Source organism: Leptonychotes weddellii, chromosome 16 (assembly GCF_054177405.1).
Source record: "Leptonychotes weddellii isolate Sample4059 chromosome 16, ASM5417740v2, whole genome shotgun sequence".
Taxonomy (NCBI): domain Eukaryota; kingdom Metazoa; phylum Chordata; class Mammalia; order Carnivora; family Phocidae; genus Leptonychotes; species Leptonychotes weddellii.
Genome location: NC_138384.1, coordinates 29963094 through 29979823, shown reverse-complemented (window position 1 = coordinate 29979823; position 16730 = coordinate 29963094). Strand labels below are relative to the sequence as shown.

At 56.2% G+C, this 16730-nt stretch overlaps 1 protein-coding gene across 1 annotated transcript in view; it reads left to right on the top strand.

Annotated features, from left to right (window-relative positions):
* NKD1 (NKD inhibitor of Wnt signaling pathway 1) overlaps nucleotides 1-16730 on the top strand; it is an 84000-nt gene that overhangs the window by 60974 nt on the left and 6296 nt on the right. The window contains exons 5-6 of the mRNA XM_081806601.1: nucleotides 9551-9657; nucleotides 12817-12912. Coding sequence (XP_081662727.1) covers nucleotides 9551-9657; nucleotides 12817-12912 — 203 coding nt within the window. The remainder of the gene's footprint in view (nucleotides 1-9550; nucleotides 9658-12816; nucleotides 12913-16730) is intronic.

Genomic DNA, 16730 nt, shown 5'->3' with positions numbered 1-16730 from the left:
AATTTGTCTCACCACCACCGCCTCCGAATCCGTGAGAGGCACCTTCCTACCTTTATTCGGGCTTTTTTTGGGAATTTGCAAGTCAGACCCCGGAGCCAGCCTGGCTTTAACCACCAGTCTCTGGGTGACCTTGGGTGAATCGTTTCACGACTCTGTTTTTCATTTGCCTTTTTGGGGGTAATCAGAGCCCTTCTGCAGGGTTCCTGTGAAGACAGTGAGGTCGTTTATGCAAGTGCAGAGAACAGCCCTGGCACGCGGAGTAAGTGCCCAGCCTATGTGAGCTGGGAGGAGTCTTACTGTTTCATGCGTCCCTTCTTGAAGAGGAGCCAACTGGTGTTTATAATTATTTACTAGTCCAGATCAAAGAAGACCTATTTTCAAAGCTTCTTTAATCCTATTAGAACCTCTCCTTCTCCTCCCAGTGCATGACATAGAGTCTGGCATGCTATACGTGCTCAATAAATACTCCCTGGAAGAATGAAGTCAACAGCATGAAGTCATTGAAGTCAGGCAGTCCCCTCCCTCGGGCCACCCAGGCAGGTCCCATGTACCACCCCCACCCCCACCCCCCACCCCGCGGACCCGGTCAGTTTGTCCTGGCCCCCAGGTGTGGCATATCGACCACTCACAGACCCCAGGAGCCCTCAGGAGGCCGTTCGTCCACTTCATTTGTAGTTGGAAAACCGAGGCCCAGAGAGGAGCACACTGAGAACCGAACTCGGGTCTCTAACTCCTCCTCATTCGGGGAGTCTTTACTGAGCACCTGCTGGCAGGGTGTCACACGCGGGACGTGGGAAGGACCACGCAAGTTTCTGGTAGTGGTGCTCTGCCAGGAGGTAAAAGCCAGTGGAGGGTAGAGGGTAGCAAGGCCTCTCTGAGGAGGTGACGTGTCAGCGGAGATGCAGGTGCCGGGAAGGAGCCAGCCGTGGAGGATGTGAAGGGAGAGCAGCCAGGAGGAGCAAGCAAGCAGAACCCCAAGCGGGAAGGAACTTGGGGTTTAGGGAAGAACAGAAGGGGGACCTGTGGGCCTGTCAGCAAGGGTGGGACCACGCGCTTGCTTTTACGCTGCTTTTGAAGAGAAAGCGTTGGAAACTTGTAGGCAGGTGAGTGCCAGCTTCTGACTTCCATTTTAACAAAGTACTTGTGGCTTCTTGGAAGGATGGGCGCTGCGGGGGAAGGAGGAAGGAGGCCATGACAGTGGGACATGATTCCAGTAGTGCCGGCGAGGGTGAGGGCGTCGGCCTAGCGTGGAGGCCATGGGGCTGGAGAGCAGTGGGTGGGCCTGGGCGTAGGCGTGGGAGACGGGAGGTGGGGTGAGGGGGTGGATGAGGGAAAGAAAGGCATCCTGGGCACCCCCCCCCCACCGGCTTAAGGACCAAAGGCAAGGCTGGGGCCACTTCTGAGGTGGAGGTTTGGGCAGGTGACAGTGAAGGCTGTCTGTTGGGGGCATGTCAGGTGGCAGATGGCTGTTGGACATCCAAGTAGACAGACAGTTGGACACTGAGTCTGGAGGTCAGGGAGCAGCTGGGGGGCGGGGAGACAGTGAGAGGGAAAGGGGGGGAAGGACTTCTAAGGACGTCTCCACAGACGGCCCTGCACGTCTCCCCGGCAAAGGCCGGTCAATCACTGGGGCTGGCCGGTGGTTCCCTGGAAGTCTGAGAGGAGGAGGAGATGACTGGGGAGCAGCGGGGACCCCCCGACGGAGGGCAGGCGGGCCACACCCTGCCGGCTGCCCGCTCTCAGTTCAGAGCCCGTCCTCCTGTGAGTGTCAGCGGGGCCCGACTTCGCTCGGCGGCAGTCCCCCCAGCAGCCCGGGTGACGGCAACCACTCGAGTCTGTTCTTCATAAAAGCTCAGCTGGAACGGTGGAAATTCTGACTTGTGTCACATACCGAGCAGGCTTCAGTAGTTTCAAGTAGCTCGGGGTTAGATTTTAAAAGTTGAATTGCATCACATGTTTTAACTTGAGCAGGGATGGAGGGAGAGTGGAAGGGACATGGTATTTTTAGCCCCCCAAAAGTTTTTTTCTCTTTCCTGCTCCCTCTCTGCCGGCATCACCCCCTCCCCCCGTCGCCCCCTGAACAGATGTTTCGTTTCAACCGATTCAAACCTCAAAGCAGAGTGGCCATCAACCTTGTGCTCTGATGAGGTAAAAAAGGCTGGAATGCTATTTGTTGGGAAGGTTTCTTTCTTCCTTTCTTTTCTTTTTTCTTTTCTTTTCTTTTCTTTTCTTTTCTTTTCTTTTCTTTTCTTTTCTTTTCTTTTCTTTCCTTTCCTTTCCTTTCCTTTTTCTCCTCAGTCACCACTGGTCCTTAAATAAAATCTCCCTACAGTAAAATGCAGCCTGGGGAGGCAAGATTGTGGAGGAAAAAAACCCCAGGCTGGCATGTCTGGTCTCAGGAAGGGGTAGACACCCACTGGCGGAAAGGCCAGAAACTACCTTGGAGAATCCCGCCACATTAGGTCAATTCCTCTTTGGGTGGTGGTGGCTTTTGTCCTGATAAGCAGGGGCTTAGAGTTAAGTCAGGATTCTTTGGGTTCTTTTGACACTCAACCCAAATGCGACGAAGCTTTGGCTGATGATCTTGAAAAATCCTAGGGTGGATCCTGCCTAAAAAGAGCCAGCTGGATTCTGGAGCTCAAAACATGTCATCCACACACACATCCACTCCCTCCCTCCCTCTCTCTCTCTCTCCCTCCCTCCCTTGGTCACTTCTCCCTCTGCCCCTGTGTTGGTCTCTCCCGCTAAGGTGGCAAAGGGTAGCTACCCAGCTCTGGGCACTCCCATCCTATGAGCTCAGCCACCTCAGGTGAAAGAGAGCCCGCCCCCAAGTCTCAATTCTTCTTGCAAAAGTTTGGTTCTTACCAGGTGGATCTAGGTTGTGTGGCACCTGAAGTTTATCCCAGTTTGGGAGCCATCTTCAAAAAAAAGAATACATGATTCTTTTATTTTTTTACACGATTCTTTTATAACTTTGAACCAGGTGATAGATCTATCCCACTAAACCTAAAGAAATATATCTCCAACTCAACCTTCCCTTAGCTCAATTCCAGAAATGCCTGTGTTCACTCCGACACTGAGTGACACATTAGGACGTTTGGGAGTCAGAATGGAAAGAGACAGTGGTCGTAACCAACTGAGGTTAAAATACCTAGTTTTGAAAGTATCAGAAAACCAAACGACCATGTGAACACATTGCCAGGGCCCGTGTAAGGGAGGGGCCCACAGGTTCAGCTTCACTGGCTTTCAGGATGCACCCTCCCTTGGTACTGACCTAGGAGCAGCCCCAGTGGCCGTCAGGATGAAATTCATTGTGTCGACTAGGTGCTGGGTGCATCCCCAAAGCCGGAGTCAGATCAGCCCTCCATAAATCCATGTGGATTGAGATGGGAGAGGGGTGGCCCACCAGAGGAAACCCAGATGCTATTCTCAGAAGGAGGACGATGGTTGCAGGACACGCAAGAGCAGGTGTCTACTATTGGGTGATGGAGTGGAGAGATCAGAGGCTGGGGAGTCAGGAAACAGGGATTTTCGTTCTTTTGTTTCTACACTTTGGGTTCAAATCCCGCTTGTGCTACTTACCGTTGTCTCGTTTTGATGATGATGATGATGACAGTGCTGATATGCCTAGATGTGGGGTGACAGACACTGTGCTGTATGTTGGGGCTACTTTAGGAAGATCGAATTAACAGAATAATGATAATAGTGGAGTAAGACGGACTCACCGAGCAGGGAGCCCTAACCTAGGCCCTGGGAGCATGCAGGCACGTTCTCAGAGGTTGGAGGGCTGAGGACCTGAAGGATGAGCAGGAACTGGTGAGCCAGGACGAGTGTTCTTGGCAGGGATAACAGTGTGAGAGCACGGCTGGGTTACAAATTAAAAAGCAGTTCATGGGAGAGACAGGGCCAAGAGACAGCAGCGGGAAGATCACTTTCAGCAGGGAACTACATGGCTAAATCCATTTTGCTAAGATTCTTAAGATTAGTTTCCTCTTTGGTTCGATGCAAACAGGAACCTACCCCGCCTGGTGTTCTTAACAGACCCTAATGGAATACTGCACGTACCCACTAACCTCACCAGCCCGCTGCCGTGGTCGTTGAATGAACAGATTTGCGCGCCTCCCGGACCCTCGCTCCCTCAGGAGAACCTCGCACAAATGATGCGAGAAACCATTTGGCCTGGAATGCACATATGATATCTTTCTCTTTTTACTGGCAGCAGATTTACCCACCTAATTATATTTGGCATAGGCTAATATTAAAATTCATCTGCATTCCCTCTAACAGCTGCCGGTGGCGGGCTGGGGAGTCAGAAACATCCTGGCGAGCCACCCTGAGACTAAAATATTTGCAGCAGATAATCTGCACGCGGACAATTGAGAAAGGCCAGTGGAGACGTTAGGGCAGGTGTCCAAACTCCAGCAAGGAAGCTTTGGCTTGTGTTAGATCTTACGTCGTATCAACGGAGAAGAACGTGGCAGGTAACCGGGAGGAGAGAACCGCTTGTCTGAGTGTCAGTCATTTCTGGTCTCTGGGGAGGGGGGGAGGGCTGATAATAGTCACAACGGGATTTCAAATTTGTCCCTACGTCCTAAGTTTATTATCAACCAGGCCTTTCTGGATTATGTTAAAATAAGCTGGCGTTTGCTCCTATCATCCAGGGTTTGGATTTTAGCCGAAGTATGGGATTCAGGAACAGACCTACCTTTCTCCCTGCCGGTTCCCAATCTCAGTCAAGCCAGAATTTATGGTGTGTTTGTTATGCAGCCTTCCTTGTGTCTGCCTGTGGGGTTTGGTGCAGTTTTGCACGCTGGGGTGGATTGGCTGCCCTGTGCATGTGCTGTGGGCATTCCAGGGGCACTAGCCGGCAGGACCCCGCTCCTAGGAGACTTGCAGTCTGGCCACCAGGATGTGGCAGGCTCCTGTGAAGGAATCGGAAGAGCCCAGATCAGATTGCGCAGAATGAAGTGTTGGGCCGGATGGGGAGAGACCGCACTCTGCTCGCAACAAATGCATTCGTGCAATGTAGAGAAAGGAGCTTCCCCCCCACCCCCTCCCCCCGGCCTCAAGACACCTTTCTGCCATCTGTCCAAAAAATGTCACTGGCGATATACAAGTGTATGAGGTCCAGCCTGTGAACGGCACCCCCTAGAGTTGTACACTGCACAACCTGTCTCTCAGATGACCCTAAGCCCCCTGAAGAACCCTGAGGTGCCTGTCCTGCCTGGGTGCCAGGGAGGGTGGGGCTGCAGGAGGGCAGATCTGTTTTATTTTGTAGCTGATTCTCATGCCGTTTGGGTGGTGCCAGCTATCAGCAGCTCGTGCTGGGTAGGCTGTGCCATCCTGCTCCCTGGGTCACTGCTATTTGCCAGGCTAAACAGGCTCCAGGAAGTGACCGGGTCTCTCCCAGCATGCGGTCCCAAATGAGCTGTTGATGCCTCCTATTGGGATTGTGGTTGCGGGGTGAGGGCTGGGAGTCTCGACCTCACGATCACCCCCAGTGACCATCCCAACCATCCCCACTCATCCCCACTCGGGTCTTTCCTCGCTCCCTGGCGCTCCTCTGTACTCTCTTCTTTCCCTCTCTTCCCTCCCAGCCCCCTCTTCTTTTTAAACTGGGGGAGGGACAGGGAAGAGACTGTCTTTGATCTCAGTGGAGGAAAAAAGTCTGTTCTGTTCAGGCTTTTGGCTAACACAACAAACAGTGTTTAAAATTTAACTTTGCTTAATTAATTAGTAATTCTGTTTAATGCTGTCTGATCTCCCTCCAAAAGGTATTTTGAAGCTTGAGAAGGGAACATCAAAGGGAGCCGGGTGAAGATGGTCAAGTAATGCATTTAATCTGGCAGTTGCTGGGGGTGGAGAGATGCCAGGTTGGGAGCTAATGTGGGAGAGAGCCATCATCTGGTAAACACAGCCAGCAGGCTCCTCGCAGCCGTGGTGTGAGAAGGGACAGGGAGCAGTTTCCAAAGAGAAGGAGCTCCACACACCACCCCCAGACTCATCTGAGCTGAGAATTGGTTTGAAGAAATCAGAGTTGACATTTTCTTTCTTCCATGCCTACTGTGTATGGTTGGGCAGGTTGTGTACTGCGCAAGAGTTTCCAGGTAAGCAGGTGAGCAGCAGGTGAAATCCAGCCTGCACCCTGCTTATCAGGGTACCCTGGTGGGAAGGGTACCTAAGTGCAGTTCATAAACTTTTCTATAAAGGGCCAGGAGAGCACAACTTTAAGGCTTTGCGGGCCCTATAGTCTCTGTTGTGATTACTGAACTTTGCCATCATAGAGCGAAGCAGCCATACACAGTGCATATGAACGTGACTGTGTCCCAATAAAACTTCATTTACAAAAACAGGCGGTGGGTGGGCTGGCTGTTCTAAGTCATCTACAGGTACGTCACATCTAAAGGTATGATAGGAACGTAGGCTATAAACCCAGAATACAAGTCTTTGAACATGAAGACTTTTCTTTCCTCCTTGCTCCAACCCTTCCCTTCCTTTTTCTACTCTTCCTCCAGCTTTCCTTTCTTCTTTCAAGTTAGCAGTATCTCCTGTTGTTGCTGTGAGTGATTAAAGAATGATCAGAGTCCCTCTGAAATTATGCCCCCCCAGAAGATCATCTCTGGGGGAAAAAAAAAATCTCTGGGCTGAGCAGGAGTAGGAGAGAGAGAATGGGCTCAGAATTTGGCGCCAAAGCCCATCTCGACAAAAATGCCATTCTCTTTGCTGGTTGGTGGGACCTTGGCAGCCCGAAGTGGGTACCCTTTACCCTTCTTGTGCCTGCCCATGAGCCCAACGATGGATGTATGGAGGGCAGTTTGTTCTGTGCAGGGGTGGCGGGGCTGGGTGCTGGTCGGTGTTTGGTTTGAGAGGGTTCACATGTGGGTGTAGAAGCGGGGCCCCAAGTCCCAGCCCCTGCCTCTGGCACTGGGGTCTGCTAGGCTTTCCGATCATCTCTGACACCTCCTCTGGCCATTGGGCGGGGGACAGTGACAGGGTGAAGGGCCTTCTTCGGTGGGGGCGGAGGGCGCTGACTGTCCCTGGTCCTAGGCCCCAGGGCTCGGGGGCAGGATGGCTCCCAGTCCTATTACCCATCGGTGGCCAGCCCCATGGATGTCCGAGGGGTTTTCTGAGCTGGGATGGGATGAGGGACCCCTTGGTGAAGAGAAGGCAATCCAGACCACGCTGGTCTTTAGAGAAGAGACAGGAAGAGGGTGAGCGGTCGAGGGGCGCGTTTTCTACCCCGTTGGGTGAGGAGGAACGAGGGGAGGCAGGGAGGGCCTGCATGTGGGGAGGGGTGCTCCAGAGAAGGAGGGAGCAGGGACAGAGCTTTCTTTTCTTTGGGTTTTATCAAGTGGAACTTGAAAGGCAATGTTGAACCTGAAGGTGGTTTTCTGATAACTTCTCTTTGAACTTGAAGTTTGGTTTCGATAAGCCTGGCTGGCTTACATCTCCAGCCAGGACCTCTGTGGAGGGAGGCTGCAGCTTTGAAGATGGAGCTGGGCTTTGTTTTCCTTTCTTCTTCCCCCCACCCCCCACAGGGGGGCCGAATAGAGGATGTTGCCGGCCAGAAGAGCACCATGGTTTCTCCAGTGGGGCGGTTTTGGGGTGAGGGGGATCCTCTGGATCTGGGCTGTCGGCCGGGACCACGGCTCCTCTCCATCGTGTGCAAAGCCAAGCTTTTACTGAGCACCTGTTGCACGCAGGCCACTGTGCTAAGGAGGGACTTTCCTCATTGCCTCCCCCCACCCACTCCAGTAACCCTGTGAGGAAGAAACCATTTCATCCCCATTTTCCACACGAGGGCACTGAGATCCTGAGCAGTCCAGGGCCTTACCCAACGTTGCCCAGGCCAGTCAGTAGCAGGGTCGGGATATGGACCCAGAGTATCAGTCCTCTCATCAGGACGCTCCCGCCGAGCTCAGCTGCGCCCACCGGAGATGCTGGGGGCTCCTAGAGCTGAGGGCTAGGAATGGAGAGAGACTCCGCTCCCTGACTCGCTCTAACAAGCCTCTCTAGACCTTTTTGCCTTTTTCTAAGTGGGGGCGGCCGTAGTGCCCACTGCTTTGTGGCCTGGTCGAGCACTTTGCCTTGCACCCCGGCCGCTCCCACGATGGCGGATGCTCGGGCCCAGCAGGACCTGCAGATTTGGGGTGGGGGAATCAGGGTGGCTATGTGCTTGGCTGTCCTTGGGTCACTGGCTAACTGCCGGCTCGACTGCCCCAGGACTCAGCATTGCACTGGGCTGGCTTACCGCCTGGCCATGGTGGTGTTTGCTTTGGAGGAGCAGGGAGGGCAGGACCTGGTTTTATCCACTAGATCAGAAGCCGTCAGCGCCGTCAAGGCCCCCCACCCCTACCCCGCCCCCTGCCCTGGAGGCCTCCAAGGACCTGGATCTCCTTTTAGGTTTGTCCTTATCAGCCTCATTCTGTGAAAGCACCAGGAGGGAGCTGGGGTCTGGGGCTGAGACAGGGTCTCCCGCTGGATCCCTGACAGCTCTAAGGAGTTGTTGCCTTGCTGTGGGGGCGTTGCGGGCCGGGGGGGGGTCCCCCTGAATCCCTCTGGGTGTACCCAGAGTGAAGAGAAAGGGAATACTCAGGCCCCTCTGGGAGGGGAGCTGTGGATGGAGCCAGGTCAGTCTGTTGCTGCCGTGGCCTTCCTGTCCCCACCCGTCTGGACTGTTGACCGGAGCATCCTTATCTTCAGCTCCTCCCTCCCTGCTGTTCCCCATCCCAGGCTGCCTGTGTTTGATACAATGCTTTTGTGTCCTTTTGCATTCCCAAAGCCTCCATTTTGAGAAAACTTAGCTACCAACTGTGCTGATTCCCGAGAGATTGAGTTGGGGTGGGAGGGAGAAGAGGACATCATTCCCCTTGACTGTAACTCTTCGCAGCTGCTAGGACCCTGTGTACTGGCCCTGGGCTCTTGGCCCTTTCAGTCCTAGCTCACTGAATCCACCCAAGGATCCTCTGGGGAGGGGACTGCTCTGATCCCTGTTGACAGGGAAACCATTGAGATGTCTGGAGAAGGTACACGACCCACCCTGGGTCACACATAGTGTCAGGAGGACCCAAGCAGAGACTGAGGCTGCTCCTCAGGCCGCCTGAGGGAGGCCCCGCACCTCCTGTTTCCCTCAGTCCTCCTGACTGCCCATCCGGCGTGCTTTTGCCTGGACCCAGGCCGGCAGCATCTTCGAGGCCAAAACGTCAGCAGGGAAGGCAGTGAGACTGTGTGGAAAGTGGCCACGGTCTATGAGCTTCCTGTCCACCTGTCTCTGGTCTGGCTGGCTGCAGGCTGCTTATCTGGGCTGTATAGTTGGGGCAGAGAATGGCGGCCTTGAGGCGCCCTGGGGTCATCTGAGTGGCCGGCACAGGTGACCTGGGAGGGGGGCTCCCCTCGGGCAGCCCTGGACATTACCCGAGGCCAGAAAGCCAAGTGATTTTGACTTTAGCGCGCGGGCACCTGGTCCCCAGACCAAAGCCCCAGTGGGTGTGGTGGCCCCGAGGCCCAGCTGGGGACGGTCCTCACGCTGTCTCACTTGCTCTCCCCTCAGTGGCCCTGCCTCCCGAGAAGACAGACGGGTTGGCCAGCGGAGATGAGAAGAAGAGGGAGAAGGCGAGCGAATCTTGCCCGGGCTCCAAGAAGCAGCTGAAATTTGAAGTAAGTTCCCTTTCCTGGCGCTAGGCTCTGGAGAGTAGGGCTTCTATCCTTTTGGCAGTGCTTTTCGAGGAGGGGCGCTGAGGCCCGTCCAGATGCAGAGGGCTTTCACCTCCCGTGTGAACAGCTGCCCTTTGTGGGAGGTTTGTCCCGCCACGTCTGGGGCTGCCCCAGCTCCGCGTGGGCCCTGAGGACTCAGCACTGCCATCCCACGGGGCTGTGGCCCGGCAGTCTGGGGGAGGACGTGAGCGGGGGCCGGGGGGACAGCTGGCCCTGGCGCTTCCATTACTGTACTAGGGGACTGCCTTCCCCTCTGGGCCTCAGTTTCCTCGTTACTGGAAGAAGCCTTTGATTCGACTCCTGAGGCTGTTCTGGGGAACATGTCGGGGCTCCCGGGTGGGCTGGAGGCAGAGTGGCAGGAGGCCCTATCTGGGACTCAGTTTCCCCATGCAGTCAACAGCTAAAGGAACACGTCGCCCTAGAGCTTGCAGTCTGTCTGTCCTGCCCCATCCCAAACAGTACGTTAAGCTCCTTCTGTGTACCAAGCAGGGCCGGGTGCCGGAGAGCGGAACCCGGGTCTGTTGGCACGGAGCTTACCAGCTTCTCTCTGCCCTCCCTTCTTCCTTCTCTGCTTCCCTCCATGAGGCCACTAGGGCATAGCTCTGGAGCCAGCAGCCTAGGGTTCCCATCCCCACTGGCCTCCCCTGGGAAATGTGGGTAGTTTCAGTCTCTTTCTTATCGGGGTATTTATCGTAGGCCTGGTGAGTTAATGCGCCTAACATGCTTAAAAGGGTGTCCACTATCACATCAGCACTTTCCTTCTTCCTTCCAACCAAGCTTGATTGACACCTGCTGGGTACCAGGGGACCCCACAGTGAATGGGGCATGGCCCTGCCCTCCCGGAGCACGGTGTGGTGAGGGGGACGGGAGAGTGACCTAGACCCAGTAACTGCACAGCTAGGGATGTGATGGGGGTCCGGGAGCACGCGGAGGGGTGGCCGCCTCGGTCAGGCTGGGGCGTGCAGGGTTTGGAGGCAGTTCCTGAGTGTGTGCAGGGTGGTGGCTGTAAGCAGACGGGGCGGATGCAGGTCTGAGTTGAGCCTCTGAGTGCAGGAGTAGGAGTTGGGAGAGGTGAGGACACGGAGCCCCTGGGATAAGGAGAGCACTTCCGGCTGAGGGAACGGCAGGAGCAAAGGCCCAGAGGCCTGTCGGTGCCGCAAGCTGTGTGGACACAAAGCTGCATCGTGTTGCGTAGTGATGGTGGGTGGTCTGGGGAGATGACTCGGGACAGGGTGTGAGCCGGGTCACAGTGGGCCCTGAATGCAGGAGCTGAGGGGGGCGGGCAGCATCCCGTTGGGGAGCTGGGGCTGCTAGCTGCTTCCGGGAGCCCACCGGCGTCCCTGCGTGTCTCCTGGGGTGGTTGGCAGAGCCGAGGGCCGAGTGCAGCGGCAGAGGGAAGGCTCAGACCGAGACGTCTCACTTCCCTGGAGGCCCAAGTGGGCCGATTTCTGGGAGGGCCCGGCTGACTGCCCGGGACTCATCCACGGCCCATGAGGAGGACTCACCTGAGAAGCCCAGGTGGTGGGGGGCTGGGAGGACAAAGACATATATGACAGAAGTTGAGGGGGGGGATAGTTACTGAACCCCGAGCTGTCTTTGGAGCCGTGCAGGAGGGCCAGCGAGAAGGAATCAGATGAACGCTGTGTGAGTGTGAGTGTGTGAGGGGGGGGGGGCATGTGTGCAGGGCGAGCGCTGTACTACATGAAACGGCGCCTCACAGAGCAGAGCGGGCACTTGGCAGGTATCAGATGGGCATGTCACAACTGAGGGAAGGCTGACTTTGAACTCCGCGTGGGCCGCCCGAGGACTGCTGGAGGGAACTGGCTTCGAGCTGCAGAGGCTGGGGGCAGGGACGCCGCGCTCGGGCACATCCCTGCCAGTGTTCAGGGGCCAGGTACCGCTCCTCTCTGGGGGCCCGAGCCCGTCTTCCTGCAAAAGGGGAGGGCAGCTGAGGCAAGACGCGGAACGGAATGGCCTGGGGGCATCTTTGCTTGTTTTCATAGACTCTTGTGACCCTCTTTGGCAAACCAGCCAGCCTTTCTCGAACTTTCTATCTGGTGTTCAGCTGGCTCCTCCATACACACTGCCAGGGACAGAGCTCATCACTGCCCAGCTCGGGTGCCTGTGGTTAGACGTGTCGGGTCCTGTGAGCGATGATAATGAAGTCATTGTTAACATTACGTGCATCATATGTTAACATCACAGCAAAGACAATGGCAGCTACTATCATTAATTGGACTTCTCTAGGTGCCAAACCATTCCACGCTTTTTCCAGTTCCCCCGTTGCAGAGCCTGAGGCAAGCACTTGGCAGGTGATCGCAGGGAGCAGCAAAGGAGGGAAGCCAGTACCAGTGGGTGAAGGGGTGGATTGGTGCCAGAGCAGCTGGGCTGTGCAGAATGCCTCACACTGCCCCGGGCGCTCAATCCCCGGCTCTTCGGGTCTTCCTCGGACACAGAAGCCGGCTGCTTAAGGTGGGAGGTCGGGAACCGTCCGCCACAGCTGCCCGGGAACGCCGAGGGGATGCGGGGTGGGGCGCTTCATGCTCCCATCTGCCTCGTGAGAGCAGTAACTGGCCTTTCCCATGATTTACACGAGGGGAAACTGAGGTACAGAGAAGCCATGCCCAGGGTCACACAGCCATGGAGGGCCATGTACCTGCTGGCACCCGGGGCTGAGCTGGGGCTTTACCTTTTAGTGCTCGCTCACCCTCCCCTGCCTTCCAGGTCAGGTGGCCACCCTGGGCATCCTGTAATAGCTTCCTGTTACTAGTCCCTGTGTCTTCCAGTAACTTCTGTCCCTTGGTCCAGGTTCCGTCGCCCTGAGGCCACGAAGCCTCCTCTCAGACCCCCAGCTCACACCCCCGCCCCACCCCGTGTTTCTTTTGCCTTCAAAGACCCAGAGGCTGTCCGGCACCCCTGCAGGCGTCTCTCCCGGGGCCAGACCTCCCCTGCCCGGCCTGGCCTCCCCACCTGGTCCCTCATGTCGTGGTTGTTGTGCTCTTCCTTCACACGAGGTCTGGGGAGGGCAGTGGGGAGGCGGCCGCCCCGTGACCTGGCCTCTGGGTACTCCAGCCACATTCGTGGTTGTCTGTCTGTGTCCAGGAGCTACAGTGTGACGTGTCCGTAGAAGAGGACAGCCGGCAGGAGTGGACCTTCACCCTGTACGACTTTGACAACAATGGCAAGGTCACCCGTGAGGTGAGTGCACCTGCCGGGCCGCCGGGGCTTCAGGGAGACCTGGAGGGCTGTCCCGCAGCTGCCTGGTGAGTGGGCAGCGGGGACAGAGGACGGGGTGGCCGGGCTCCCCTGCACTCAGCCTAGGCACTGCCCCCCCCGGGGGAGGGCAAGGGCGGGAGGCAGGCGCAGAGCCCTGAGGGCTCCCCAGAGGAGGACCCTGAGTCCCAACAACGTCCCATCCTGCCTCCTCCCTCGAGTCCCAGAGCTCTGGCTGGGGCAGGGGCTGCGACCATCCCAGGCCACTTCCCACCTCAGCCAGTGCGCCCAGGAGCTGGGGCCGGGTGGGCACACGGAGGCCAGGCAGTGCCTCCCTCTGCCGGGCAGGAATGAGCACCCCCAGCACCGAGAACTCTATGCCTGGCCTGGCCACGGGCCTGTGCTTCACCACTCTCTCCCTCTGAACGCCGGCGTCTCTGCCCTCCGCCCTCCTGCCACACCTCCGTCCCCCCTGTGTGCCTCTCACCCTTCTTCCACGCCTCTGTCTGAATACTGAGCACCCACTGTGCGCATCCGCCATGCCCCAGCTGTGGGGACGAGGGGACGAACAGTTCAGACACAGCTTCCAGCCTGTGGCTCCGACAGCTGCTGAGGGAGGCCGGTCCCAAACAGTTACAGGACGGTTGTGAGGTGAAGGAGATCAACAGTGTGACAGAGAGGGGCCCGTGTGTCTAGGGAACCTCCTAGGGGAGCGTGGCCGTGTGGAGCTGGGGGAGAGGCGCCCGGCAGGTGCAGAGCAGGAGTGCTCGGGGTGTTGAAGGTGCTGGAGGAGACCCGTGTGGCAGGCCCTGGTTTGGGGTCCTGGGGCTCAGGGAAGCCACCGATGGGTTGGGGAAAGCAGGGGCAGGACCTGGTTGGAGCTACTGCAGTCTCTGCCTCCCTTTCACCCTGGGCCTGGGTGCCACCCCTTCTGCCTCCTTGTTGCTTTTCCCACTGTCCCTCTGCGACATCCTCTCCCTCCCCAGGAGGCCCTGGTTTTCAGATATGGGACCTGCTACCGGTCTGCACAGGGGTCTGAGAGCAGCATGGCTGGCTCCGCGCCCGCGTCACGTGCAGCTCACGAGGGCGTCCGGGGTGTCCCCAGAGAAGCTTTGCTGTCTTCTCTCCCTGCCTGGTTCAGGGCTACAGATTTTCTTTTCTGTGGCTGGTGCAGGAGAAGCTGTCAGAGGGGACGCCTGGGTGAAAAAAGGGTATCTCTTCCTCAGGCCATGGCCTAAGGAATATTCGAACAGGGCTGAGGAAGAAACTGTGAGTGACTTAAAATCATGCAGGGTTCCTGGGGAGGTAAGTGACAGAATCCCAGCAAACTGTTATAGATTAAAAAAAAAAAAAAAGGAATATATTGGTTCACATAACTGAAATGTGGTCCAGGGCACTGACTTCAGGCATGGCTGGATCCAGAGGCTCGGTGCCTTCAAGACTAGCTACCTGCAGTGGCTCTGTTTCCTCTGTGTTCCTCATTGCCCAGCAGCCCTGCCCCTGGCCAGTAGCAAGGTGATGGCTGACATTTTCCCTCTATCCGGGACTCTCAGCAGCTCTCCCAATTCAGAAGTTCCAGAACTAAATCTCACTGGCTCCGACCCCCTCACACGAGTGGCCCTCACCCAGTCATTTTTGCCATGGGTTTGCAATGCTTGAGATGGCCCTATTCCGGGTCGTGGAGCCGAGGGGAAGTTTTCGGATACGTGAGCCACGAAGACCGAAAGTGAGAGGGGGCGTGTAATCGGCTCACAATATAAAATCAAGCAGGGGCAGGACCTGGTCTGAGCTACTGCAGTTATTAGGGGGCAGGGGAATGGATTCCGGGCAGGCAAAGCCCCAAGAGAGACCTGGGTACTTGGGAAGCAGTGGAAACCCTTCTTGGTTGGAGATGTTGGGGAGGCCGGGGAGGGGGGCATGGTTTAGGTGAACCCCCGTCTCCCTCCAGCTGTGATGCTTTGTGTGGAGTAAGCGGCCACCGTTCCTCCCCATCCTGTTTGGGAATGGCCGCTGCGGTGTAATTATCTTCACAGGGAAGCACACTGCAGTCTCGAAGCTTGGTTAACTGAGCTGAATGGCGGTGGCCCCAGCTGTCTCTCAAGGCCACACAGGCAGCTGGGCTGGGCTTCTTGGGGGTGCGGTGGGTGGCATTGCCCTGTCTTCTCACTCATGTGGCAGCCAAGACCCCGCTGCCCCTGTTAGCCGCCACCTTCATTCCTTGCTGGTTCGGAGATGCTGACCATAAGAGGGTTGGCCCCCCGCTCGGAGGCCTTGCAGAAACCCGCGGGCAGACACTGCCATCTGGTTCTGCATCTTGCCTTTCTTTACCCTCGGTAATGAGAGGAAGAGCAGGGAGGTGAGGGTTCCCGAGGAGGGTGCCCCAGCCCGGCCTAGAGAAGGCCATCCCTGGATCGTGTCTTCCTCCTGCCGAGGAGCGAGGGGGCTGGCTTCCAGTCCAGGGAGAACCCAGCCTCGTGTTTCCCCTTGGTCTATTTTTAGCCCCAAGGCCACTCCTCAAAGCTGGCTATAAATACCGGTCCCCTCCATGCTCTCTGGCTGTCTGCAGGCATGTTTCTGTGCGCTGGGGCAGACAGGCTCCCACCTCACTGCAGCTATGGCCCAGAGCTGGCGTCTGGGCTCACTTCCCAACTCAGAAGAAAGTACCTGTTCATTTGTGCAATAAATATTCACGAGCATCTACTTCTGTGTGCTGGGCCCCGTACAGGCAAGAGTCGATTTTTCAGCTGGGATTGCCAGAGCAGGCCTGTTCCTAGACCCTGAGTCACTGCCCCCCACCCTGGCTTGAGATAGGACACTTGGGGGATAATGTTGGTGGACCTCACCTTCCTCATCTGTAAAATGGAGACACTGGGTCCTCCTGCATGGACTTCCTAAGAAGGAGGGGGCAAACGTGGGTGTGCAGAGCAGCTCAAGGGAAGAAGGGGCGAGAAGAGGAGTCCTCTGCGGGCCTGGCCAGAGGAGCTGAGATTGCTGAGTGAGCCAGTGAGCCTGGGTCTCAAACTGGCAGCCTTCACAATCCCAACGTAGCCCCGAGATGTTCCGGCCCAGCCCCCCAGAAGGTTTTGTTAAAAATTAAGTTATCACAGGCAACCGAAGTAAAAATAGATGAATTGACTACATCAAAATTCAAAACTAATGTGCATCAAAGGACACAGCAGAGTGGAAGGCAACCTACAGAAAGAGAGAAAATATTTGCAAATCACGTATCTGATAAAAGATTAATATACAGAATATAAAAAGAACTGCACCTCCACAGCAGGAAAGCCAACAACCCAATTAAAAAATGGGCAAGGAACTTGATCATTTCTCCAAAGAAGAGATACAAATTAATGGCCAAGAAGCCCATGAAAAGGTGCTCAACATCACTCATCATTAGGAGATGCAAATCAAAACCGCAGTGGGATCTCACCTTATATGCGTTAAGATGGCTACTATGAAAAAACCCAATAGACCGACAATGACAAGTGTCCCCGAGGAAGCGGCGACAGCAGAACCCCTGTGTGCTGTGGGTGGGAATGTTCGGATGGCACGGCTGCTGTGGAAGGCCGCGTGGAAGGTCCTCAGAAAGCTAAACACAGAATTCCCATATGACCCAGCAATTCCACTTCTGTCTGAGTCTCTGTAGCCCAAAGCAGGGTCTCAAGGAGATACCTGGACCCCCAGGCCCACAGCAGCATTTTTCCCAAGAGCCAAAAGGCAAAGCCACCCAAGTGTCCCTGGCTTCCCTCAGCAGAGGGGTGGATAAACATATACATACAATGCAGTATTATTTAGCCTTAAAA